The sequence below is a fragment of the Alligator mississippiensis genome, chromosome 2 (assembly GCF_030867095.1).
Source record: "Alligator mississippiensis isolate rAllMis1 chromosome 2, rAllMis1, whole genome shotgun sequence".
Taxonomy (NCBI): Eukaryota; Metazoa; Chordata; order Crocodylia; family Alligatoridae; genus Alligator; species Alligator mississippiensis.
The window spans coordinates 2,329,801-2,355,908 of record NC_081825.1 but is presented as its reverse complement, the minus strand read 5'-3'; the positions used below and the strand labels follow the sequence as shown (position 1 = coordinate 2,355,908).

General features: G+C 52.3%; 1 protein-coding gene and 1 pseudogene across 1 annotated transcript; both read right to left on the bottom strand.

Annotated features, from left to right (window-relative positions):
• Positions 1-24,003, bottom strand: part of LOC102575564 (zinc finger protein 883-like) — a 100,143-nt pseudogene extending 76,140 nt beyond the window's left edge.
• Positions 9,202-25,449, bottom strand: LOC102576460 (zinc finger protein 708). Its single transcript, XM_059721186.1, has 9 exons — positions 25,362-25,449; positions 24,223-24,903; positions 23,919-24,123; positions 23,244-23,384; positions 22,908-23,080; positions 22,306-22,432; positions 18,901-19,017; positions 12,075-12,259; positions 9,202-11,580 (listed from the first exon to the last, which is right to left on the bottom strand). The coding sequence occupies exons 2-9, from the start codon at positions 24,874-24,876 to the stop codon at positions 10,225-10,227; spliced, it is 2,958 nt and encodes a 985-aa protein (XP_059577169.1). The 5' UTR covers positions 24,877-24,903; positions 25,362-25,449; the 3' UTR covers positions 9,202-10,224.
• Between the last annotated feature and the right edge of the window lie 659 nt (positions 25,450-26,108).

Genomic DNA, 26,108 nt, shown 5'->3' with positions numbered 1-26,108 from the left:
GGACCTCATACAATTTATTTTGGCTCAATCCTCCCACTTGTCTAGTTCACTCTGAATCCCAGCCTCACCCCTTCATGTAGCTATTACTTCCCCGAGTTTGGTGTCATCCATGACCTTGCTTAGGGTGCACTCCATCCCTTCTTCCAGATTGTTAATGAAGATCTTGAACAAAACCTGCCCCAGAACCAACCCCTGGGGCACTCCACTTGATACTGGCTGCCAGCTAGATGTTGAGCTATACATCACTACCTTTTCAGTCCAATTATCCAGCCAGCTTTCTGTCCACTTTACAGTCCATTCATCCAACCCAGACTTCCTTAGCTTGTTTGCAAGAATGCTGTGGGAGACCGTATCAAAAGCCTGGCTAAAATCAAGGGATATGTTGTCCACTGCTTTCTCTGCATCCACAGAGCCAGCCATCTTAAAATAGAAAGCAATCAGGTTGGTTAAGCATGACTTGCCCTTGGCTAATCCATGCTGACGGCTCCTAATCACATTCTTCTCCTGCAAGTTCTTCACAATGGATTCCTTGAAGACCTGCTCCATGATATTTCCAGGGACTGAGGTAAGGCTGATTGGTCTGTAGTTCCCTGGATCCTCCTTCTCCTTTTCTTAAGGATGGGTGCTAGATTTGCCTTTTTCTGCTTATCCAGGACCTCCCCCAATTGCCATGACTTTTCAAAGATAATGGACAGTGACTCTGCAATTGCAGCAGCCAGTTCCCTCAGCACCCTGCACTGCATTGCATCTGACCCCATGGACTTGCACATGTCCAGATTTTCAAAATAGTCCCTGACCTGTTCTTTCACCACTAAGGCATGCTCCCCTTCTTCCCAAATGGTGCTGCCTGGTGCAGTAGTCTGGGAGCTGACCTTGCCTGTGAAGACTGTGGTAAAACAGACATTTTCCTCATCATCTGTCACTAGCTTCCCTCCCTCATTGAGTAAGAGACCTGCACTTTCCCTGAGCTTCCTCCTGTTGCTGACATACTTGTAGAAACCCGTCTTGTTCCCCTTCACATCCCTCGCTAGCTGCTACTCCAATAATGCTTTGGCTTTCCTGATTTCATCTTGGCATGCCCAAGCAATATTCTCATATTCCTCCCTACTAAGGTGTCCAAGCTTCCACTTCTTGTAAACTTCCTTTCTGTGTTTAATCTCACTGAAGAGTCTTCTGCTAATCCAAGATGGCCACCTGCCATACTTGACAGTCTTCCTGCCTATTGGGATGGTTTGTTCCTGCATCCTCAGTAAGGTTTCTTTAAAATCCAACCAGCTCTTCTGGACTCCTTCCCCCTTCAGACTGGCTTCCCACAGGATCCTACTCTTCAGTACCCAGAAGGAATCCAAAAATGATTTTCTGAAGGCCACGGTCCATACTCTGCTGATCTCCTTCCTTCCATCAGGATCCTGAACTCAAGCAGCTTGTGGTCACTGCTGCCCAACCTGCCATCCATTTCTACATCCCCCACCAACTCTTCCAAGTTTGTCAGCAGTAGGTCAAGAAGAGCAGTCCTCCTAGTTGCTCTCTGCAACACTTGCACCATGAAGTTGTCTCCAACACTGTCCAAAAGCCCCCTGGATTGCTGGGCATTGCTGTATTGTTCTCCCAGCAGATGTCAGGGGGATTGAAGTCCCCCATGAGAACCAGGACCTGTGATCTGGAGCTTTCTGATAACTGTCTGGAGAAAGTCTCATCTACCTCATCCTCCAGGTCTGCTGGTCTAAAGCAGACACCCAACATGACATCAGCTGTCTTGCTCTCCCCTTTAACCTTAACCCAGAGACTATCAAAATACTGGTTTCACAGAGAAGCTCTTAGAAATCATAACGCTCTTTTACATACAGCATTAACCCTCCTCTTCTTCTCCCCTGCTTGTCCTTTCTAAAGTTTGCACCCATTCATGACAGTACTCCGGTTAGGTGAGCTATCCAACCTAGTCTGCTATTCCAATCATGCCATAGGTCCTTGACTGTGTGAGAGAGGAGACAGTTCTGCCTTTTGAACCTTGACAGGACTGCAGTGGTCTGTTAGGCCTGCAAGGCCTAGCCTAGAAATGAGTGCATTTAAGAGTTGGCACCCGTGCACAGCCTATGCAATTACACAACTAGTTTTTCTGTGAAAAGTCTAACAAAAGAGTCTATTTGTACATATTCCACTTATATCTGAGGCAGGAGGACCCTTGTACCAAGGAGGAGAATACGGGAAACCAGCACGGGTTCGTAGCAGGCAGATCGTGCCTGACTAATCTAGTCTCTTTTTATGACCAGCTTATGAAACGCCTGGACATGGGAGGAGGGGTGGATGTCGTATACTTAGACTTCAGGAAGGACTTCGATACGGTATCCCACCCCATACTGGTGAACAAGTTAAGAGGCTGTGACTTGGATGACTACACAGTCCGGTGGGTGGCGAATTGGCTAGAGGGTTGCACCCAGAGAGTCGTGGTGGATGGGTCAGTTTCAACCTGGAAGGGTATGGGCAGTGGGGTCCTGCAGGGTTCGGTCCTTGGACCGATACTCTTTAATGTCTTCATCAGTGACTTGGACAAGGGAGTGAAGTGTATTCTGTCCAAGTTTGCAGATGACACAAAACTGTGGGGAGAAGTGGACACGCCGGAGGGCAGGGAACAGCTGCAAGCAGACCTGGACAGGTCAGACAAGTGGGCAGAAAACAACAGAATGCAGTTCAACAAGGAGAAATGCAAAGTGCTGCACCTAGGGAGGAAAAATGTCCAGCACACCTACAGCCTAGGGAATGACCTGCTGGGTGACATGGAAGTGGAAAGGGATGTTGGAGTCCCAGTGGACTCCAAGATGAACATGAGTCAGCAGTGTGACGAAGCCATCAGAAAAGCCAATGGCACTTTATCGTGCATCAGCACATGCATGACGAATAGGTCCAAGGAGGTGATACTTCCCCTCTATCGGGCGCTGGTCAGACCGCAGTTGGAGTACTGCATGCAATTCTGGGCGCCACACTTCAAGAGGGATGCGGATATCCTGGAGAGGGTACAGAGAAGGGCCACTCGTATGGATAAGGGACTGCAGGCCAAGCCCTACGAGGAGAAACTAGAGGAACTGGACCTTTTCAGCTTCCGCAAGGGAAGGCTGAGAGGCGACCTTGTGGCTGCCTATAAGTTCATCACGGGGGCACAGAAGGGAATTGGTGAGGTTTTATTCACTGAGGAGCCCCCAGGGGTTACAAGAAATAATGGCCACAAGCTAGCAGAGAGCAGATTTAGATTGGACATTAGGAAGAACTTCTTCACAGTTCGAGTGGCCAAGGTCTGGAACGGGCTCCCAAGGGAGGTGGTGCTCTCCCCTACCCTGGGGGTCTTCAAGAGGAGGTTAGATAGACATCTAGCTGGGGTCATCTAGACCCAGCACTCTTTCCTGCCTATGCAGGGGGTCGGACTCGATGATCTATTGAGGTCCCTTCTGACCCTAACATCTATGAATCTATGGATAGAGGAAGACACAAAGCAGTATGGTCATAAAAAAGAAACTTGTTGATGAAAAACAAAAAGTTACCTACTTGGTGTCCAGATGACTAAAGGACCATACATATCATCATCTTCAAAAGAGAAAAAACAAGCTGCTTCCTCTCTGATTGTGTCTGAAGACTGGAAGACATCTGATCTTCCTTCGATGGCCAGTCGAGGCTTCTTTCAGCATGGTGTTATCCTCCAGAAGGGGGTCGCCAGCTGGTCCTTCTGGCTGGACAGGTCTGGTCGAGTTGGAGATCAAGAGGGCACCCCTGAGTGTCACTTTTCACTGCCTTTTATCTGTCCCTGGCAGACTTTGGTGACTCCCCAGTTTTCAGGTTTGCCCAATCCAGGGGTCATTGACCCTCGTGGGACTTCCCCTGCCTCAGTGGCTACTGGACCCAGGGGTTGTCCGCATGTACGTGCAGGTTTGGGAGTCCATTGATGAATTTTGAATAGGGCTCTGGGAGCAGTTGATCTGGAGATGCTCAGCCGAAAAGTTGGTCCCCGGCATTGATTAACTCAGGCCAGGGCTTCTAGCCCTTGATCAGTGACATTTAGAGATTTCCCGGTTGTTACATTGTCTTCTACTGAATTCTTCCATTGGTTGATCTGCAATGTCCCAGGTGTTAATTGCTGTCTGCTGCTACAGTGTTACACATTCAATCACTGATTCACTCGCTCTTTCAGGGGCCAGCCTGATACAGGGAAGGGCAGTTTGATTCCTGCCCTTGTTAACATTGTTACAATGTATAACTTACTTATGAAACTAAACACATTTAGTTGAAAGTTGAAGGTGAGGAGTATAAAATATAAGCTACAAATGCCATGGCACACAAATAGATAACAATACCAAACTACAAGGGGAGATACAAAATGCACACATACAAATTTTAAAACACAATTCCTTATCTTAAAATGAAAGAGAGAAGGAGGAAGAAAAGGTAGAAAAAGAGAACATATCCAAAAAGCAGAGAGCAAATGCAGGCAAGAGGAAAAGGGGGCTTTTTGCTACAGAGATGCTCCCCTTGCTCACTGCAGGCTGTGATCCACTGAACCAGTATCGCTCAAGCACAGCCCTGCCACCTGTCTACACGCAGCACAGGCTGGCCTCTGCACCTCTTGATAGCTTGGGCAAGGACATGTTGGCACAGGCCCCAGCCCTACAAGCAGCCCAAAGGCAGTGCAGGATCCCTGGGCCATTTGTCCAGCCACAATGAAGTTAGTGTCACCAGAAGTGCACAGGTCTTGGTGGCTCATGCTGGTGGCTTTGGGGATAATTGCGTGACCAAACACAGGAAATGCATGGAAAACACTGAGAAATGCTGGAATGTCTGGTCTCATAATGGAAGCTAGTATTATTCAGGATACAAGAGGGGAAGAACTAGGGATGGGTGGGAGCCCCATACGCCATGAAGCTTCCAGATATCAAAAGCAATGGCCAAAAAGGAGCAAATTAGTGGAAGCAAAATGCAACAAAATGGGGACAGTGCCCTCCAGCCCTCTTCCCCAAGTAGCACAAATCTGAGCACTCAGGGGAGGCATAGTGACCCCCCAGAGCCCTTCTGGGCACCAAGAAAGGGTTGAAGACCTGGTCCCACCAAAATGACTCACAAACCTCTATGTAGCTTAATTCACCTAGCAATTTGAATAATGAAAGACAGGCGAGAGCTCAATGATCAGAAAGTAAAGTAAAGCCTATCCAACAAATGATGAGGATGTATGGAATATAGACAAGGTTCTTTGGGTAAACGTGGTATCTTTTATTAGATCAACTAAATTGTTGGAATAATAGTTCTTTACAAGCTTTTGGGCACAAACGCCCTTCTTTGGTCAGGATGATTGTGCTGGTGTTTATGGGCTCTCCTGGATGAAATGGGAACTTAAGCCAATATGTAAAATGCAGATCTGTGAAAATGCAAATGTATGGCAGAGGAGACCAAGTGGGCTATAACCAATTCTCTCAAATGTATAGAACAAGCATTGCTCTAAAAAGTCATAGAAAATTAGGGTTGGAAGGGACCTCAGGAGCTCATCTAGTTCAACCCTTTGTTCAAAGCAGGACCATCTCCAACTAGATCATCCCAGACAAACCTTTATCTAGCCGGGTTTTGAAAACCTCCAAGGATGAAGCTCCCACCACCTCTCTTGGTAACCTGTTCCAGAATTTTACTACCCTCTTAGTGAGAGAATACTTCCCAATATCAAACCTAAACTTCCCTTGCTGCAACTTGAGCCCATTGCTCCTTGCTCTGGCATCTGCCACCACTGAGAACAGTCCAGCTCCATCCTCTTCTGAACCCTCCTGCAGGTAGTTGAAGGCTGCTATTCAATCCCACCTCAGACTTCTCTAGACCAAATAAGCTCAGTTCCCTCAGCCTCTCCTCAAAGTCATGTCCCCCAGCCCCCTCACCATTTTTGTCGCCCTCTGATGGACTCTCCAATGTGTCCACATCCTTTGGGTAGTGGGGGGGGCCCACAACTGGACACAGGACTTCAGATGTTAGAAATCCAGGGCAGCCTAAGGGCCAAAAGGGGAGCACATAAAAAGTGGAAACAGGGAGAGATCACCAAAGACAAATATACCTCCTCTGCTCGTGCTTGTAGGGAGGCAGTTAGATGGGCCAAAGGTACCATGGAGCTGAGGATGGCAAACCAAGTAAAAGACAACAAGAAATTGTTTTTTAGATATATAGGGAGTAAAAGGAAGGCCCAGGGAGGAATAGGACCCCTGCTAAATGGGCAGAAACAATTGGTGACGGACAGGGGGGACAAGGCTGAACTCCTCAACGAGTTCTTTGTCTCAGTGTTCCTAAGCGAGGGGCAAGACAAGTCTCTCACAGGGGTTGTAGAGAGGCAGCAGCAAGGCGCCAGACTTCCATACGTAGATCCTGAGATGGTGCAGAGTCACTTGGAGGAACTGGATGCCTTTAAGTCGTCAGGCCCAGATGAGCTCCATCCAAGGGTGCTGAAGGCACTGGCTGACGTCATTGCAGAGCCACTGGCGGGAATATTTGAACGCTCGTGGCGCATGGGCCAATTCCCGGAGGACTGGAAAAGGGCCAATGTGGTCCCCATTTTCAAGAAGGGGAGGAAGGAGGACACGGGCAACTCAGTGTCACCTCCTTCCTTGGCAAAGTCTTTGAAAAAACTATCAAGGCTCACATTTGTGAGAGCCCAGCAGGGCAAATAATGCTGAGGGGAAACCAGCACGGGTTCGTGGCAGGCAGATCGTGCCTGACCAATCTAGTCTCTTTTTATGACCAGGTTACGAAATGCCTGGACACAGGAGGAGGGGTGGATGTTGTATACTTAGACTTCAGGAAGGCCTTCGATACGGTATCCCACCCATACTGGTGAACAAGTTAAGAGGCTGTGACTTGGATGACTACACAGTCCGGTGGGTGGCGAATTGGATAGAGGGTCACACCCAGAGGGTCGTAGTGGATGGGTCGGCTTCAACCTGGAAGGGTGTGGACAGTGGGGTCCCGCAGGAATCGGTCCTTGGACTGATACTCTTTAATGTCTTCATCAGTGACTTGGACGAGGGAGTGAAGTGTACTCTGTCCAAGTTTGCAGATGACACAAAGCTATGGGGAGATGTGGACACGCCGGAGGGCAGGGAACAGCTGCAAGCAGACCTGGACAGGTTGGACAAGTGGGCAGAAAACAACAGGATGCAGTTCAACAAGGAGAAATGCAAAGTGCTGCACCTAGGGAGGAAAAATGTCCAGCACACCTACAGCCTAGGGAATGACCTGCTGGGGGGCACAGAAGTGGAAAGGGATCTCGGAGTCCTAGTGGACTCCAAGATGAACATGAGCCGGCAGTGTGACAAAGCCATCAGAAAAGCCAATGGCACTTTATCGTGCATCAGCAGATGCATGACGAACAGGTCCAAGGAGGTGATACTTCCCCTCTATCGGGCGCTGGTCAGACCGCAGTTGGAGTACTGCGTGCAATTCTGGGAGCCACACTTCAAGAAGGATGCGGATAACCTGGAGAGGGTCCAGAGAAAGGCCACTCATATGGTTAAGGGCCTGCAGACCAAGCCCTACAAGGAGAGACTAGAGAAACTGGACCTTTTCAGCCTCCGCAAGAGAAGGTTGAGAGGCGACCTTGTGGCTGCCTATAAGTTCATCACGGGGGCACAGAAGGGAATTGGTGCATATTTATTCACCAAGGCGCCCCCGGGGGTTACAAGAAGTAATGGCTACAAGCTAGCAGAGAGCAGATTTAGATTGGACATTAGGAAGAATTTCTTCACAGTTCGAGTGGCCAAGGTCTGGAACGGGCTCCCAAGGGAGGTGGTGCTCTCCCCTACCCTGGGGGTCTTCAAGAGGAGGTTAGATGAGTATCTAGCTGGTGTCATCTAGACCCAGCACTCTTTCCTGCTTATGCAGGGGGTCGGACTTGATGATCTATTGAGGTCCCTTCCGACCCTAACATCTATGAATCTATGAATCTATGATGTGGCCTCCCCTGTGCTGAAAAGAGGGGGAGAATCAATTCTCTTGACCTACTAGTAACACAACTACCAGTGCAGCTGGGTATGCCCTTAGCCTTTTTGGCAACAAGGGTATACTGCTGGCCAATAGTCACCTTATAGCCTACTTTAACCCCCAGGACCTCGTGGAGTAGCTCCTACAGGACACTCATGGAGCCAAGCAGCTTTGGGACAAGGAGGGAAGCCTCAGTATTCCCAAAGGGAGATTACATGCTGCATTTCACCCAGACGATGCCTTCATTTTCTAACCCTTCCACAGAAGAGGCAGGACCTGTCACCGGCTGCACCTCCTTTACCCCTATTATTGCATTTCACAGCTCTTGAGAGGGCAGAGAGACCAACCACAGGGGTATCATGTTAAGTTGTGAGGCTTGATTACCAAGGAAGGTGCTGCAGAGAATGACATGTAGTAAAGGACGGTGGGAAGGAGGGCAGCCGGCACCTGGTGGTGCTGAGTTCTGATGAGGGGCTGAGAAGACAAAGCCGCTAAACTGGGCTAATGGGGTTGCAGTACCAGTTTCTTGCAGACCATGACCGGCATGTGCAGGCCTGGAAGAAGGGGGACGCGGTGGGGAGGAGTCATGGTCAGGGTGGAGGACTAGGAATGCTTCCCCAGAAATAAATGTTCTCCTTCCTGCAACTCTAAAGCCTCACATACAAGAACCCTGGGGCCAGCAGGGAAGTCAAAGCTGATAGTCAGCCAAAGGCAGTCCCTGGGTGTCATTTGGAGCCAGCTGTTTTGGGGAGGGCACCTATTTTAATGACACTTCTTCTCCTCCTGGGAATGCTGCCTGCTTTTAGAGAATGATGGGGTGGCACAGGCTCCAAGGCTGATGCAAAGATCATCTCTGTGGCGGGCCAGTAGGGGGTGCTCCTGCACTGAGCCATCCACCTCACTGCACCTGACCAGCTTCCAGGCTCAGAGTGCCTCCATGGGGGCACCTCATGTCTCACCTACCCACTTCCTGGAGCACACCTGCAAGCCTGGGGGTAACAACGCCACCACCCAGGGTCTGGACTGATCCCAGTCCCATGCCTCCTTGGAAACACAGGCCTAGTAGTCCTTGAGGGGTACTCTACCCACTGCAAGAACCTGGGGTGTTCCGTTAGTTTGAAGCACAAATAGCAGTGTCCCTGTCAACCGAACCAAGGGGTCCCCAAGGCATAATCTAGCCCCCCTTTCCCCCCAAACAATAAGTTTCCCATGCTAGGTATTAAGGAGAACTTTATTGGTCACAAGGAGTAGGTTTGCAATAGGGTACAGAGTAGAGCAAAATAAAAAAAAATCCGATAGAGGAGAGTGGCATGGCAGCCTTTGATTACGCATCTGCATTACTGCAAGCTATATATCTAGGTAGCTCTCAAGTAGCTTACTCAAAAGTATCATAAAGAGGCAGGTGAAGATTCCCTCTGGAGGCAAGCAGTTCATTGATCATGAGTTTCAGGAGAGTTTCAGATGGTCCAGATTCTCTCTCAGTTCTCATCATGGCTACTGCCCCTCCTCCTAAGCAGTCCATAACTTATATAGAACTTACGACCTCATTTACCTGATCCAATGAAGGCCAGCAACTGTTGGCTGCCAGCCAACCAATTTGAAATGCATCACTGGTTGCCCCCTTCCCAAAGGACTACTTCTAGGGGTAAGAGGATGGACTTCCAGTGGCTCTGACCCCCTCCCTGTCATGTTAGCATTGCTTGGAACAATAGGGAGCTTAAGCCCCCCACCCAGGTATGTGATGCCAGCCATGTAGGCAGAGAGCGCAGGTTTCCCACCTTCCTCAGAAATGGGGAGAGACAGAGATGGTATTCTTCCACAATCTCCTCACAGGTTCCCCCAGTATCTGTGCTGGCCTCTTCCTGAGATGTTTCCTTTTAACCCTTCATCCGCATTAAACCTGGGAGGCCAGCCTCTGTGCCCTTTGGGTTTTGCAGTACCCTAGAAAGGCTGAACAAGGGTGATCAGTTGCTGCAGTCCACCGGCATGAGATTGCAACCCTGGATGCAGGACCTGGTGGGTGATGAGCTGGTATACATCCCCAAACCCTTCCTGTATTGCTGGCAGAATTATGGACACTCCCGGAGAGGGATACACTGGTGCTGGGCCAGCTTGGAGGAATGGAGGAAGCACTTCCCATTCTCTGAGTAAGAATGTGGTTTCTCCTCTATGTGGATACAGTGGTGCTGGGACAGGTGGCAAGAATAGATGAAGCTCGTCCCACTCTGAGCACTATTATGGCTTCTTCCTCATGTGAATAAGTTGGTGCCGAGCCAGGTTTGAGGACTGAGAGAAGCTCTTCCCACACTCCGAGCACTGATGTGGCTTCTCCCCTGTGTGGATACGCTGGTGTCGAGCTAGGTTGGCAGAGTGACTGAAGCTCTTCCCACACTCTGAGCACTGATATGGCTTCTCCCCCGTGTGGATATGCTGGTGCTGAGCCAGCCTGCAGGAGAAAGTGAAGCTCTTCCCACACTCGGAGCACTGATGTGGCTTCTCTCCCATGTGGATACATTGGTGATGAGCCAATCTGGATGAGTAAATGAAGCTCTTCCCACACTGTGAGCACTGATGTCGCTTCTCCATGTGGATACGCCGGTGCTGAGCCAGGGTGGAGGAGTGAGTGAAGTTCTTACCACACTGTGAGCACTGATGTGGCTTCTCCCCAGTGTGAATACGCTGATGCTGAGCCAATCTAGATGAGTAAGTGAAGCTCTTCCCACACTCTGAGCACTGATGTGGCTTCTCCCCTGTGTGGATACGCTGGTGCTCAGCTAGTTTTGAGGAGTGACTGAAGCTCTTCCCACACTCTGAGCACCGATATGGCTTCTCCCCCGTGTGGATATACTGGTGCTGAGCCAACCTAACGGAGTTAGCAAAGCTCTTCGCACACTCTAAGCACTGATATGGCTTCTCCCTTGTGTGGATAAGCTGGTGCAGAGCCAGGCTGGAGGGCTGAGTGAAGCTCTTCCCACACTCTGAGCATTGATGTGGCTTCTCCCCCATGTGGATACGCTGGTGATGAGCCAATCTGGATGAGTAAGTGAAGCTCTTCCCACACTCTGAGCACTGATGTCGCTTCTCCATGTGGATACGCTGGTGCTGAGCCAGGGTGGAGGAGTGAGTGAAGCTCTTCCCACACTGTGAGCACTGATGTGGCTTCTCCCCTGTGTGGATACACTGGTGCTGAGCCAATCTGGATGAGTAAGTGAAGCTCTTCCCACACTGTGAGCACTGATGTGGCTTCTCCCCTGTGTGGATACGCTGGTGCTGAGCCAGGTTGGAGGAGTGATTGAAGCTTTTCCCACACTCTGAGCACTTATATGGCTTCTCCCCCATGTGGATACGCTGGTGCTGAGCCAGCCTAAAGGAGTGAGCGAAGCTCTTCCCACACTCAGAGCACTGATGTGGCTTCTCTCTTGTGTGCATGCACCAGTGTCTTGCCAGGTTGGAGAGCTGCCTGAATCTCTTCCCACACTTAGTGCAGTGGTGCTGCACACACTTGTGCTGGGACAGGTCTTGCAAGCACATGAAGTTCTTCCTGCACTCAGTGCAGTGGTGCGTCTTCCTCCCTAGGTGGATGCACCGGTCCTGAAACAGGGAGAAAAAATGGGTGAAGGTCTTGCCACTTTTGACACAGCTGTGTCTGACACTTCCCCCTCTGCACATGTAAGTGCTTGACCAAGTCTGTGGGGCACACAAAGCTCTTCACCAATTTCTTGAAGCAGTGGGGTAGCTCTCCAGTACGGGTCTGGCAGTAAGCAACCAGGGCAGAGGCAGATGAAGCCCTTCCCACATTTGGTGCATACATGGGACTTCTCCCCAGTCTACCGTATCTTGTGAAGAGCCAGGAGTGCTCGGCACCTAAAGGTTTTCCTGACCTACAGGTAGAGGTGAGCTCTGCCCCAATCTTTGGCAGTGAGCTCCAGCTTACCTCTGAGGCCCTCCCCACTGCATTTGCTTGGGTGCAGTGCATCTTTCCAGTTGCTCTTAAGGTCTCTGAGCTCCACAAATTCTTGCCTGCACTCAGGGCTGTTTCTAGGTTCTGCCCCTTCTCCACCCTCACGCCCAACTGGAGATGGTACCTGGCTCATGGCTACCTTCTCCTTCTGCTTTTGGGGCCTCCCCTGACTCTCGTGCCATGGCTCCTTCTCAGGTCCCAGGGAGTCAATCTCACCCCAACTCCCTGAGGAAGTCTGTGCTGGCTCCAGGTCTGCAGACCCTTCCACAGGAGGCTGCTCCTCAGCTCTGCTCAGCAGCCTAGTACTTCCTGCATGGGGAAGAGAAACTCCAGATTGCCCATTTGCCAGCAGGGTAGGAACTAAACACTGCTATTCTGTCTACTGGGATGGGCCTCAGAGCAGGCCTGGACCTTGGCATTGTGTTCCCTCAAGAAAACAAGGTCTTGCCAAAAACTGAAGTCCTAGGGTGAGGGTGGGGCAGGTCCCTGTGCTGGGCTAATGCTCCCTATTCGGTGAAGATCAGACCCAGACTCTCAGAGTATCTGGCCCAGCTGTCTGTACCATCACTTCAGGCCCTGTTGAGATAAGCACACGTCAGACATGTGCATTAGGGCAGTGCCTTATTAGTGTCATGTTCAAAGGGGCTGAGGATGAAGCAGGGAAGTAGAGCTGTGGCACTGTCTTCTGAGAGGAGCAGGGCTGTGCTTCCTGCCTGCTTACAGAAAAAAGGTCTTGTGCAGGGAATGCACCCATGGATCTTTCCTCTGCTCACTGGTCCCAGATGGCATCCATGTCACAGGAGTGTTCAAAGGGGCTAAGGCCTTGGCATGAAGTTGAACCAGGACTGCGCCAAGTCTCAGGCTTTGTGACACTCAAGGCCCCAGACAGGAAACAGGAAGGGGTATTACGTGTCAGCTCTGTATTCTCGAGGGAGACCCTGCACCCAGCTTGATGGACTTACCAAGGACTTTTTCTATCCCCCCCGCATACCTCATCTAACCACAACTAAGGAGAAGAAAAGTGTAATAGGCATCTTTGGCTGTACAGTCCTTCACTCCAGTGTGGGAGGCCTATTTAAATTTGATTGACTAAAAGTCGGTTGCCAGGTTCGGGAACGCTGAGGCAAGAAACCGAGTCAGAGGGTGTATGGGCGAGATTTGAACAATGGTTCAGGGTTCATCACAGCGTCCAGCCCATTGGAGCCCTGACCATACATGCTATCATACTTTTCCCGGGATGACTGGTGGAAGTCCTTCCCAAAAAGTTTATGAACACTCCAAGTTAGCAATCCCCTTAAGTCTGTGAAAAGACTACACAAAGATCTGAAAGTCATGCTAAGCTGAGGCTTACTCACAACAGGTAAAATACAAAACACTTATGCTGACTTCCAAGTGCAAGCATAGCTAGGTCATCTGAGAAGCCCTTCCAGTATATCTTCTATATTCATAATAATTTCAAGCTGGCTCCTAGGTGTCTAGAAATCTCTCTCACAGCATCCACTACTGTTCTCGAGAAGCTGGGAGAAACAAATCGTCTCTTTCCGTCACCTGTATAAGCTTCAACGACCATGCTGGGAACTTTGCCTGTCAGCAAATCACCCGAGTCCCTTGGAATGATGAGATCCCAGCCCTCGGTCTCTCTTTCTCTCTTTTTCTTCTTCTCTCTAGGCATAGCTTTCTGAACCTGAATTTTTTTAGTTAGGCTTGATCTAGGTTTCCCAAAATACTCAATTCAACCTGGGTAATATTGTAATTATTTTGTTTGTTTTTCCTTGCATGACTATTACGACTAGTACCATCTTAAATGTCATATACTTGGCAATAAATAACTTTTATAGTCAAACTGGTGGTAATTGGGTGATTTTTTCCTTCTCTGCTTCCCCTTCCCACTTGCTCTACAGCAATGCTTCTTTTACCTAAGCCAAAGATCCCTGTAAAGCCCCAAAATACCATGGGGTCTGCTCATCAAGAGGCTATCACTACAAGGACAGTTAGGGAAAAATATTGGGACATGCTGAGTTTGAGACACATAAGAGGATCAGCCTTTATAGGCTGATTGACCCAGTTTATATCAGACATGCCCTAATGAACTGAATTCTGGTCCACGAGGATGTCAGCTGGCCATCCAGCCTGATTCAGAGGTATTCTGTTCACCTGTGTGCTTGTGTCTGACTGCATTTTATTGTTCCTTAATGAACTAATTCCTGGCATATGAGGGCATCAGCCTGTACATGCTGATCAACCCAGTTGGATCAAGCATGTCACGTTAATCTATGTGTGTGTGTGTGTGTGTGTGTGTGTGTAAGTATTTGACCAATTTGGTGACTGGAGGAGCCCAGACCCACTGAACCCGAGTCCTGCAAGATTGCTTCATTGGGGGTGAGGACTTGCAGAAGGGAGAGCTATAGCTCCATATAGAAACACAAGTAACACAAACAGCACACTGATAGAATTCCCTTCCCTCCCTTCTCATCAGCTCAGAAGCAGAAAAGGATCTTGGAGTCATTATAGACTCCAAGATGAACATGGGCCGCCAATGTGGGGATGCAGTCAGGAAGGCTAACCACACCTTGTCATGAATTCACAGATGCATCACGAGCAGGTCCAAGGAGGTGATCCTCCTCCTCTATATAACATTGGGCAGGCCGCAGTTGGAGTACTGCATCAGGAGGGATGTGGACAAGATTGAGGGGTGGCAAGCCCTACGAGTGAAGGCTATGGGACCTGAACCTGTTCAGCCTCCACAAGAGAAGGCTGAGAGGGGATCTGGTGGCCATCTATAAACTGGCCAAGGGAGACCAGCAGGCAATGGGAGAGTCCCTGTTCCCTCGAGCACTACTGGGAGTAAAAAGAAATGGTGGCCATAAGTTGACAGATAGTAGATTCAGACTAGACATCAGGAGGCGCTACTTCACTGTCAGGGCGGCTGGGATCTGGAACCAGCTTCCAAGGGAAGTGGTGCTCACTCCTACCCTGGGGGTCTTCAAAAGGAGGCTAGATAGACACCTTGCTGGGGTTGTTTGACCCCGGTACTCTTTCCTGCCATGGCAGGCGGTCGGACTTGATCTGATTAGGTCCTTTCCAACCCTACCAACTATGAAACTATAAGAGTTATAAAGACATTAGAAATGTACCTCTAATAAATGAGCAAACCCCAAAGTAATGGGCAAATCTGGTAATAGGGGGCTATTCTGGTGCAAACCACGGGGGATTCACTTTCTGCCACAATGTGAAATCTTTTGAATCCCACCCATGCCATGGAGCCATTTAATGCAGCCTGAGAACATGATGAAACTCTTCCTGGGTTTTGGGTCAACCTGACCAGAAGCAGCCAAGGACAGCCTTAGCTTCTTTCTTGTCCCACAGGAATGGCTACACAGAATCTCTGTATACCATGCTGATTTCAATGGGGGACTACAAATCCCATAACGCCCTAGGAAAGTGTGGCTAGTTTGGGCTGGGGAATTAACTCTTACATTGCTGAGTGAAGATAGCAACTTAAGATTGTGGCAGCCCACGGAAACTAGATCTGGGCTGAAAATCAAGATGGCAAAACTAATCGTCTCCTAACAGCTCTCATTAGAAGGAGAAGAAAGGAACAGTTGCTTGTTTCCACATTGTTCAATTCCAGAGAGTGGGAATACCACCTGCCTGGACACATTACAGCAGGGGTGGGCAAAATACAGCCTGTCTAGCCTGCAGCAGGTTCCTTAGTCCCACCTGGCCAATGTGCTGTGCACATACTGTTGCCCACTGGGCATAAAGCAGGGCTGGGATTGATCTGCAGCTGGGCTGCCTTTCTAGGTAGTCTGGGCAGCTGCAGCTCTTTCTAGCTCTCACTAGCAGGGCGCTGGTTCCCACTGCTACCATAGGGCTGGGGGCAGCTGCCAGAAGGAGCTGCCCTACCCATGCTACATGCCCAGGGGCGGTTGAATGCATCAAGCCTAGATGGAGCTGATGCAGACAATGCTGGGGCTGTGCACTGTTGACAGTGGTGGAGCAGGCGCCACAGGGCATGCGAGCTCTGGGTTGTTGTGAGGTGGGGAAAGGGCCTGACCTGCTCAATTGGGCTTGTGCAGGCACTCCCATGCACATCTCAAATACCCTTAAACCCTCCCAGGCAAACCCCATAACCACACCATCCACCACACAATCATACACACCACAAAGCCCACACCTAACCACACCCTCCCCTACACCCACTAACACTCACACATACAAACCTCTGGGGGAGGCCCCATTTACTGCTACATGCACACCCCACACACACCCCACATCCCCCCACAAACCCCATGCCCACCCACACATCCCCACAAACCCACCATACCCACCAACACATCCACATATACCCCAACACCCTCCCCCACACACCATATCCACACATCTACACACACACCCACAGCCCTCTACAAAGCCCATACCCAACCACCCATACCCCTTAGGGGTTCATTGATAAGAGATATATAGGGCTCCCACCACTGTGTGCACCCTGCGATGGTGTGGGGGGGGGGCAGAGTATGTGCCCCCTGGGTCCATGGTCAGCACTCTGCAATGGGGATGACCTGGTGAGGGGACTGCAGGTCCTTGACCACCTGGGCAATTGCGATCATCACCTGCTGGATTTCAATATCCAACGCAGGGCGTCTAGGGCTCATACCAAGGCTAAAGCCCTTGAGTTCAGAAGGGCCAAATTCATTGAGCTTTGGAGACTAGTGGGGGAGGCACTAAGGGCCCAGAAGGTAGATGAGATGGGAGCCCATGAGGGATGGTCGTACCTTAAGGGGGCAATCCTCCAGGCCCAAAGGATAACAGTCCCCGAGAGAAGCAAGGTGGGTAAGAGCACTCAGAAACCCCCTTGGCTCAGCAAGGGCATTCAGCAATGCCTGAGGACTAAAAAGGGAGCGTACAACTAGTGGAAGGGAGGAATTATCACCAAGGAGGAGTACTCCTCCTCGGTGCAGGAGTGCGGGAGGGCTATTAGGAAGGCCAAGGCAGAGATGGAGCTCAGGCTAGCGTCCAGGATTAAGGACAACAAAAAGTCCTTTTTCAAGTATACACTGGGAGCAAGAAGAGGGCACCAGGCAATGTAGGGCCCCTGCAAGGCACAAATGGTAATCTGGTGGCCATGCCAGATGAGAAAGCTGATATTTTTAACAGTTTCTTTGCCTCTGTTTTCCTGAACAGGGACCGGGATATCCCACCTACCAGAGGTAGGTACAACCTTGGGGATAGCTCTATCAAGCCTTCAGTCAGTGCAGACATAGTTAGGGATCTTCTGGAAGGGCTAGACATTTTTAAATCTGCAGGTCCAGATGCCCTCCACCCAAGAGTGTTGAGGGAGCTGGCAGGGGTCATCACAGAGCCTTTGGCCTGGCTGGATGAGCACTCGTGGTCAGCTGGCCAGGTGCCAGGGGATTGGAAACTAGCTAATGTGGTCTCAATTTTTAAGAAGGGGAGGAAGGAGGACCCAAGTAATTATAGGCCTGTAAGCCTCACCTCGGTGCTCGGGAAGCTCTTGGAGAGGATCATCAAGGAGCACATCTGTGGGGGGCCTGCAGGGGAGATCATGGTCAGGGGCAATCAGCATGGGTTCACCAAAGGCAGGTCCTGCCAGACCAACCTGATTGTCTTTTACGACCAAGTAACTAAATCCTTGGATGATGGTGTTGCTGTGGATGTAGTTTTTCTAGACTTTAAGAAGGCCTTTGACACTGTCTCTCACCCCATCCTCGTCAATAAATTAAGTGACTGCAGCATTGATGCCTGCTGAGTAGGATGGGTAAAACATTGGCTGATGGGGCGCACCCAGAGAGTAGTGGTGGACGGGTTGTACTCAACCTGGCGAGATGTGAGCAGTGGGGTCCCCCAGGGCTTGGTCCTCGGGCCCGCATTGTTTAACATCTTCATCAGCAACTTGGATGAGGGGGTGGAACGCACACTGTCCAAGTTTGCTGATGACACTAAGGTGTGGGGCGAGGTGTACACACTTGAAGTGAGAGAGAGGCTGCAACTAGATTTAGACAGACTACAAAAGTGGGCAGATGAGAATAGGATGTGGTTCAACGCAGACAAATGCAGGGTGTTGCACCTGGGGAGAAGGACTCCACAGCACACATACAGGCTGGGGAGTTCCCCTCTTGAAAGCACAGAGGCAGAAAGGGATCTTGGAGTCATTATTGACTCCAAGATGAACATGAGCCGCCAATGCCAGACCACAGCCAGCAAGGCCAGCCAGACCTTGTCATGCATCCATAGGTGCAACTCAAGCCGGTCCAGAGAGGTGATCCTCCCCCTCTATGTGACACTGGTCAGGCCGCAGTTGGTGTACTACGTTCAGTACTGGGCGCTGCACTTCAAAAGGGATGTGGCCAGCCTAGAGAGGGTTCAGAGGAGGCCACCCACTTGGTGAGAGGGCAGAAGGACAGGACCTACGAGGAGAGACTGAAGGACCTGAACCTGTTCAGCCTCAGCAAGAGGAGGCTGACGGGGGACCTGGTGGCTGCCGAGAAGCTCATCAGGGGGGATCAACAGCAAATAGGCAGAGCCCTTTTCTCCCCAGCACCACCTGGGGTGACGAGGAACAATGGTCATAAGCTGATGGAGAATAGGTGTAGGTTGGAGATCAGAAAGCAATATTTTAGTTAGGGTGGCCAAAATCTGGAACCAACTTCCGAGGGAAGTGTTCCTCGCCCCTACCTTGGGCACATTCAAGAGGAGGTTGGACTATCACCTGTCTGGGGTCTTGTGAACCCAGCATTCATTCCTGCCTGTGGCAGGGGGTCAGGCTAGACGATCTGTTCAGATCCCTCCTGACCCTAGCTACTATGATACTATGAATGGCAGCACAGGAAAGGCATACAGTTTTCAAGTCCCACTGGCAATCTGGCCATGAAGCATTACTGACAGCAGAGTTGGGGCGGGGGCAGAGGGAAGAGACAGCCATAACTCACCTGGCAGCACGTACTCTGATGTTGAGATTTCCCCAATCTCCTCATCATCACAGACCCAGAGCTCTACCTGTCCTCGCTGGATGCTGCAGATTAAGTCAGGTGTGGGACCTCGATATCCTGTTTGGACAGTGGTTAAAGAGCATTTGTGACTGGGTACTGGATGCAGAATCCAAGTGGGATTAGGGGAATGGATCCAATGAACTCAAGGTGTCTACTAGGGCCTTGATGGACAAGGGATGATGGGCATTTAAGATGAAAGAGAAGGCACTGCAGGGAGAAGCCTTCAAGAGATAATAGTCCTTGTCACCCAGGTGGATGAGGAGTGGTCATAGGAAACAAAGCACCAACCACTCCTGATTTAGAAAGGGCATTAAACTGACAGTGTCACCAGGGACAGGTGAGGAAATGCATGATCCATGCATCTGTATTTCTGAACACAAACAATGACATCTCTCAGCTGGACTACAGACAGGCACAAGAGGGACACCAGCTCACGAACAGTTAGCACCGACCTAGTGAAGGGACACTTGGGAGGGGCTGGATGTGTTCAAGTCAGTAGGCCCAGATGATTTTCCTCCAAGAGTGCTGAAGGAATTGGCCTGTGTCACAGCAGAACCACTGGCATGACTGTTTGAGCACTTGTGGTGCTCAGGACAAGTCCCAGAGAACTGGAAAAGGGCCAATGTGGTCCCTATTTTCAAGAAGGGGAGGAAGAAGGATCTGGGTAACTATAGCCAGTTAGTCTCACCTCTAGCCTTGGAAAAACCTTTGAAAAAATTATTAAAGATCACATTTGTGCAAGTCCAGCAGGAAAAATAATGCTGAAGGGTAACCGGCATGGATTCATAGCAGGGAGCTCCTGCCTGAGTGACCTTGTTTCTTTTTACAACTACGTCAGAAAATGCTTAGATGCAGCAGTCGAGGTACATGCCATTGATCTGGATTTTAAAAAGGCCTTCGATATGGTGTCTCATCCCATTGTCATAAGTAAACTAAGAGGCTGTGATGTAGACGATTACACAGTCAGGTGGGTAGTAAATCAACTTATGGGACTCACCCAGAGAGTGGTGGTGGACAGGTCAGTGTCGACCTGGAAAGGTGTGGGCAGTGCAGTCCCCCAAGGTTCGGTCCTTGGACCAGCGCTGTTCAATATCTTCATCAGTGACTTGGATGAGGGCGTGAAGAACACTGCCTCCAAATTCATGCACAACACCAAATTATGGGGCAAAGTAAACACACTGGTAGGCAGGGAACGGATTCAGGGGGACATGGACAGAGTGGATATGTGGGTAGTACAGAATAGGATGCAGGTTCACAAAGAAAAATGCAAATTACTGCACCTAGGGAGAAGGAATCTCCAACACACTTACAGACTGTAAGTGATCAGTAAAGCTAGACACACTGTATCGTGCACTAGCAGGTGCATAACCAACAGGTGTAGGGAGGTGATACATCCCCTCTATGCGGCATTGGTAAGACCGCAGTTGGAGTACAGTGTCCCGTTTCAGGTGCTGCACTTTAAGAGGGATATGGACAACCTTGAGAGGGTCCCGAGGAGGTCTACACGTATGATGGTTAGGGGCCTGCAGGCAAAGCCCTACATGGACAGATTGAGACCAGGATCTCTTCAGCCTCAGCAAGAGAAAGCTGAGACATGATCTAGCAGCCATCTACAAATTCGTTGGAGGGGGTCAGCAGGAATAGGGGATACTCTGTTTACCAGGGCACCCCTTGGAGTAACTAGAAACAACAGCCACAAACTGATGGAGAGCAGATTTAGGTTAGATGTCAGGAAAAACTTTTTACAGTAAGGGTTGCCAGAATCTGGAATGGGCTCCAAGGGAGCTGGGGGTCTCCCCTACTGGGGATCTTTAAGAGGAGACTGGACACGCACCTGGCTGGGGTTGTCTGACCCTGGCATGCTTTCCCGCCCAGGGCAGGGGGGTGGACTTGATGATCTCCTGAGATCCCATCTGACGCTAAAAATCTATGAAATCAGGATGTTCTGGGGAGGAAAAAAAAAAGTTTTCACTGTTTTCAAGGTACCAAAAAGAAGAGGTATTGGATACATGTGTGGTTGTATAACATTTATCTTATCAGTGAAATTCCATGAAAAGGAAGATGAGCTTAGTGAAGGGACTAAGGGCAGTGAAAAGCATCCATGACAGGTGGCTCACACTAAGACTTTTTTTCTGGGAGTGAGAGTAATTCATCCTCAACAGGGAAAGGAAAGGATGATTTCATAATAAGTGTAGCTGCAACTGAGCAATCATCCATCCATTGGAAACATCATCCCAGGAGGGGTGAGGAGGGCACAGGCTGGCAAGTACTGCAGGGTTGAACACCAAGTTCCTGGGAGTCGTGGATATGGACAAAAGGAGGCTGAAAGAGACATTTCACACCACGTAAAAGGCCATAATATAGAAATGTTCAAGATGGTCTTTGCTGAGCTAGAGAAAACAATGAAGCACTTCCCATAGGAAATCCTCTGGGGCAAAGGTAGGGGAAAGAAAGCATCAGAAAAGCAAACTGACCCCGTAAAAGCTCAGTACCGCAACTCTGCACACAAGCCAGTACAAGCCCCTGCGTTAAACAGTTTTCAGTCCCAGAGAATGTCTATCACTAGGTCCTGCAGCTAGCCCACTTCTTGTCATCACAATGAAGGGTATCCGATCAGCAGAGGGATTTTAGAAAGAGCACAAGAAAACTTCTGAGAGTGGCAGAGGGAGCTTGAGAGGACAGGCTGTAAAAAATCCAGCAAAGAGAGTTTCTGGTTTATGGAGATCAAGATGTTGGGAAGAGATGTGGACAGCATCTTCCAGGGACCCCTTGGAAGACTAACTGAGGTTACACAACGTGTACACAGGTCGCTAGAGAAGCTGAGGAACTGCATCATCCCCCTGTTGTAGCAGCAGAGGCTGGTAAGACTATCTATTGACTTGTGCCAGGTCTTAACTACAGGAGAAAGGGAATTTAGATATCACAGAACAGAGCATGCAAGGATCATTAAGTGTGCCAGGAGATGACTCGCTAGGTCAGACAGGGAGGAAATCAGAATCCTTTCCCAAGGAACACCTCTTAGTGCATTCGTGTACAGTGGCCTGGAGATGATGTGAACATGCTGAGAAGGCAAAGAGAGATCATGTTGCCAAGAAACTGCTGCATGTGGAAGAACCAGGAGTTGCAAGAATGGGGAAGGCACAAGTGAAGGCGGCTAGAGCAAATGAAGGAGCAGATCTCAGTCTGAAATGTGAGGGAGGCCTGACCACTGACAGGGCAGTGGGGTGGAAGGGGATTTAAACCTCCAGCCATAAGTTCATGAGGATGAGACTGCTGAAACACGGGAGCGACTACAAAACTGCAGAGTTCACATATCTCCAGGGGAAGCAAGACCCAGAGCTTTACCCAGGGAAACGAGGGCTTGGTAATTCTTCAGCATCTGGTCCTGGTAAAGCACCTTGTCTTCATCGTCCAGCAGCTCCCACTCCTTCCGTGTGAAATACACAGCCACGTCCTCGAACACCTCCCGGAGCTGCAGGCACAAGCGTTGCACCATCAGTGTCTCCTGGCCAGCTGCTCCCGGCCCCCACAGCCCCCCCCTGCAATCGCTGGGTACTACGACGAATTGCAATCTTAGCCATGACAGGTAAGGGGACACAACTCCCCAGTCTTCAGCTGACATGTGATGTGGATGCAGCTGCGAATACAGTTCAGGTGCCGGCTTTAGCCCAGCTCATCACGATCTATTTGCTCGGTCCTTTGGGGCAGCCTGGGCAGCACGTTCTGAGGCAGGGAGCCCCGGCTCCACGCACTGTAACCCGGCCTGCCCGTGCCAGCACCCCTGGTATCTGCACTCGGGAGGGAGCTCCTGCTAGTGTAGCTAGGGCTGCAGCCTTCGTGCTCTTCAGGTCTCTCTGCTTCCCAAATTCCTTACAGCACCCCGGGCTCCTCCTGCGCTCTGCCCCACCTGTACTCCCCACCACAAGTGAACCGGGTGCCCTGTTCACCTCCGAGCTCTCCTCCTGATTTGGAGGTCTGCCCTGCCCCTTCTGCACTTGGCCTGGCTCAGGGGTCAGGGAGCTCCTCTCCTGCAGGCTCCCTGTGCACGTCCTCTGCAGCTCCAGGATCACCGGCCCCTCCTCAGCAGGCTGCTGCTCAGCTCTCTGCAGGGTCCCAGCACCTGCGCGTGGGAAGGGAGTGCACATGTGAGCCCTGGTGCTGCTGGCATGGGGAAAGCCCTGCGAGTCTCCTGCACTGGCCTGGGACTGAGGAGACGGGGGCTTCAGTGTGTGGAAGAGGGGGGAGAAGGAAGACGCAGAATCCCGCAGCTCTTGCTAACACACCTCCACAGGCATGAGGCTGGAGATGAGCCCCTGTAACACTGTCCCAGCGTGGGGAGGTGATCACAGCACCACGACAGAGCCTGCAGGGACATCGCTCCCGGGGAAAGCAGCTCGAGCGATGCTGGGGTTCAGATCCACATGCTAAGGCAGGGGAGGGGAAACATAAGGTCGGTCTGCTCCTGGGCTGTGAAACGATTCCAGGGGCACCAGGAGAACAAGAACCGCTGATCTGTGGAGCACTGACCCCACCACCATGCTGTGGAAGGGAGATTTCTGCACCGAGGGAGGGTGCTCATGCTGCTGGAGAGTGGAGAACCACCGCCCCTTCCCTGCCCCTGGGATCGAGCCTCGTCTGAACCACCAGCCTGAGCAGCTTTCATCTGCTGACAGCTCCCAGGTCTTCTCCGGTTCAGGGGAGTCTGCAGCAGGACAGAGGCCTGGGTTAGCTATAGGAAGATGCAGCCTCTGTGTGCCGAGCGCTGCATCCGTGCAGGGAGAAAGATCAGAGTCTCAGCCCAGGAGCTGCTCACCCCCACCAGCGATCATGTCTGTCCCGGCCCAGCCACGCGGTTATGAACATTGCGGCCCTGTCACTGTCACAAGCAGACACCTGAGCGTCTCCCCCAGGCTGCAGGACAGTCACTCAGGCATCCATATCTACATCGTGGATCTCACCTGACTCCTGGGCGGGCTGCTCTTTGGGGACGCAAGGTGGCTTGTCCTGAGGCCCTGGGATTTCCTTCTGTCCTGACTCCTCCAGAGGCCTGTCCTCACAATGGGCCTTTGGCTGCTCTGGCCATGAATCAACAGGGCCCTGCAGTGCCCCTGGGGGCTGCATCTCATCGGAGGGCCCCTCCTCGACCTTCACCCTCACTGTGACCTGGGGACGAGGAAGACATGTCAGTGCTGAGCCGGGATGTGGGAGCGATGGGGCTGGGAGGGGACGCTGTGCAAGCACATGGAGGTGCAACAGTCTCACCTGCAGCGTCTCATCCTCCCCCTGACCCGGCTGAAACCCCTCGGCCACGGCCACGGCCTCGGCGCAGGTCTTCACACCACGACCCCGTGCCCGGCTCTGCATCTCCGGGGGCAGGATGGCCAGGAACTGCTCCAGCACCACCAGCTCCAGCACCTGCTCCTTGCTGCGGTGCTGGGGCTCCAGCCAGAGCACACATAGCTCCCGCAGGCGGCTGCAAACCTCCCGCGGCCCCGCGGCTTCCCTGTAGCCCATGCCCCGGAAACGTTGCCGCCAGGTCTCTGGGCCGGGCAGGTCGTGCCCTGCTGCGAGCTGGGGGGTCTCTGTTGCGAGCTGGGCTGGAGCAGGGGGCTGCATGACCGGCATGCCCTCCTGCCCTGCAGTCTTCGGCTTTGAGGTCAGACCGGCTCCTCCTGCAGTGCCTGCTGTCCTGTCCCCCATGGCGCCTGGTCCCGGGTGGACGACACAAGGGCCGTGTCCTGCCCTGCAGCTGCTGCCAGGAGCCCCCCGCACCCGCCTGGCTCCCCCAGCGGCTGCAGCAGGGCTGCGAGGGGAAGGGTCGTGGGGGCTGCTGTGGGTTGCAGCGCAGCACGCACGTCTCCCTGGAGAGGCCTCCCCCACCGCGGCTGGGGCTCTCGCTGCCCTGCACTCGCTCATATGCAGCACCTGCCCACAGCGTCGGGTCTGAGGGGAAGGAGACAGCATGGGCATTACCGCGGGGTGGGAGAACCGGGACAGATCCACCTATGGCCCCCCAGTGCCCTGCACGTGGGCCCCCCACCACAAGGCTGCACCTTCCCCCCCACCCCACACAAGGACCCTGCACGTCTCCAATGTCTCCCAAGAGCCCGAGACACCAGGACACTTCTCCAGGCGTCCTCACTCCCCTGCTGCCCGCGTGGCTAGGGGGGCCCAGCTGGGCAGAGACCCAGACCACAACTGCCCTCTCCCGCTTCACTCCCGCCCAGGCCCTGTAGCCCCTGCCTCGCCCCAGCACGGCCCCCCCCAGCGCTGACCCCCACGGCCCAGACATCGCCAACATCTCCCCGCTTCCCCCGCCCCGCCTGCCCCGGGGGATGGGAGCGCTGGGACAGCTGCTCCCCCAGGCCTCCCGGGCTGCCCGTCCTGCCTCGCACTCGCACCCGCTCGGCCGCGCGTCCCAGAGCCCCGCACACGGGAGAAGCCTCTGCCCCGCCCCGCCCCGCAACCCCGGGCCACTCGGAGTCGGCCCCGTCGCGTCAGACGTGACGTCCCAGGGTGTGGGTTACGTCACTGCTGCTGCAGCCCTGCACGAATCCCCCCGCAGCCCGCACGTTAACCCTTTCCTGGCAGCGGCGCTCGCAGGTGTGGCCGGGTGGACGCGTGGGAGATGCGCGGGACGGACGACGGGGCGGGGCGGGGCGGTGGTCTCCCCCCCGCGGTGACACCTGTGCTGTCTCCTTCCCCGCAGCCCCCGGCACCGCGGGGGGCAGGAGAGCAGGCGCTGCAGGAGGAGCCGGTCCGACGCCAAGGCCGGGGGCTGCGGGGCAGGAGGGCGTGCCGGCCATGCAGCCCCCTGCTCTGGCCGGGCTCCGCGCGGAGACCCCCCAGCTCGCAGTGGGGCACGACCTGCCCGGCCCAGAGACCTGGCGGCAACGTTTCCGGGGCCTGGGCTACGGGGAAGCCGCGGGGCCGCGGGAGGTTTGCAGCCGCCTGTGGGAGCTGTGTGTGCTTTGGCTGGAGCCCCAGGACCACAGCAAGGAGCAGGTGCTGGAGCTGGTGGTGCTGGAGCAGTTCCTGGCCATCCTGCCCCCGGAGATGCGGAGCCGGGCGCGGGGTCGTGGTGTGAAGACCTGCGCCGAGGCCGTGGCCGTGGCCGAGGGGTTTCAGCCGGGTCAGGGGGAGGATGA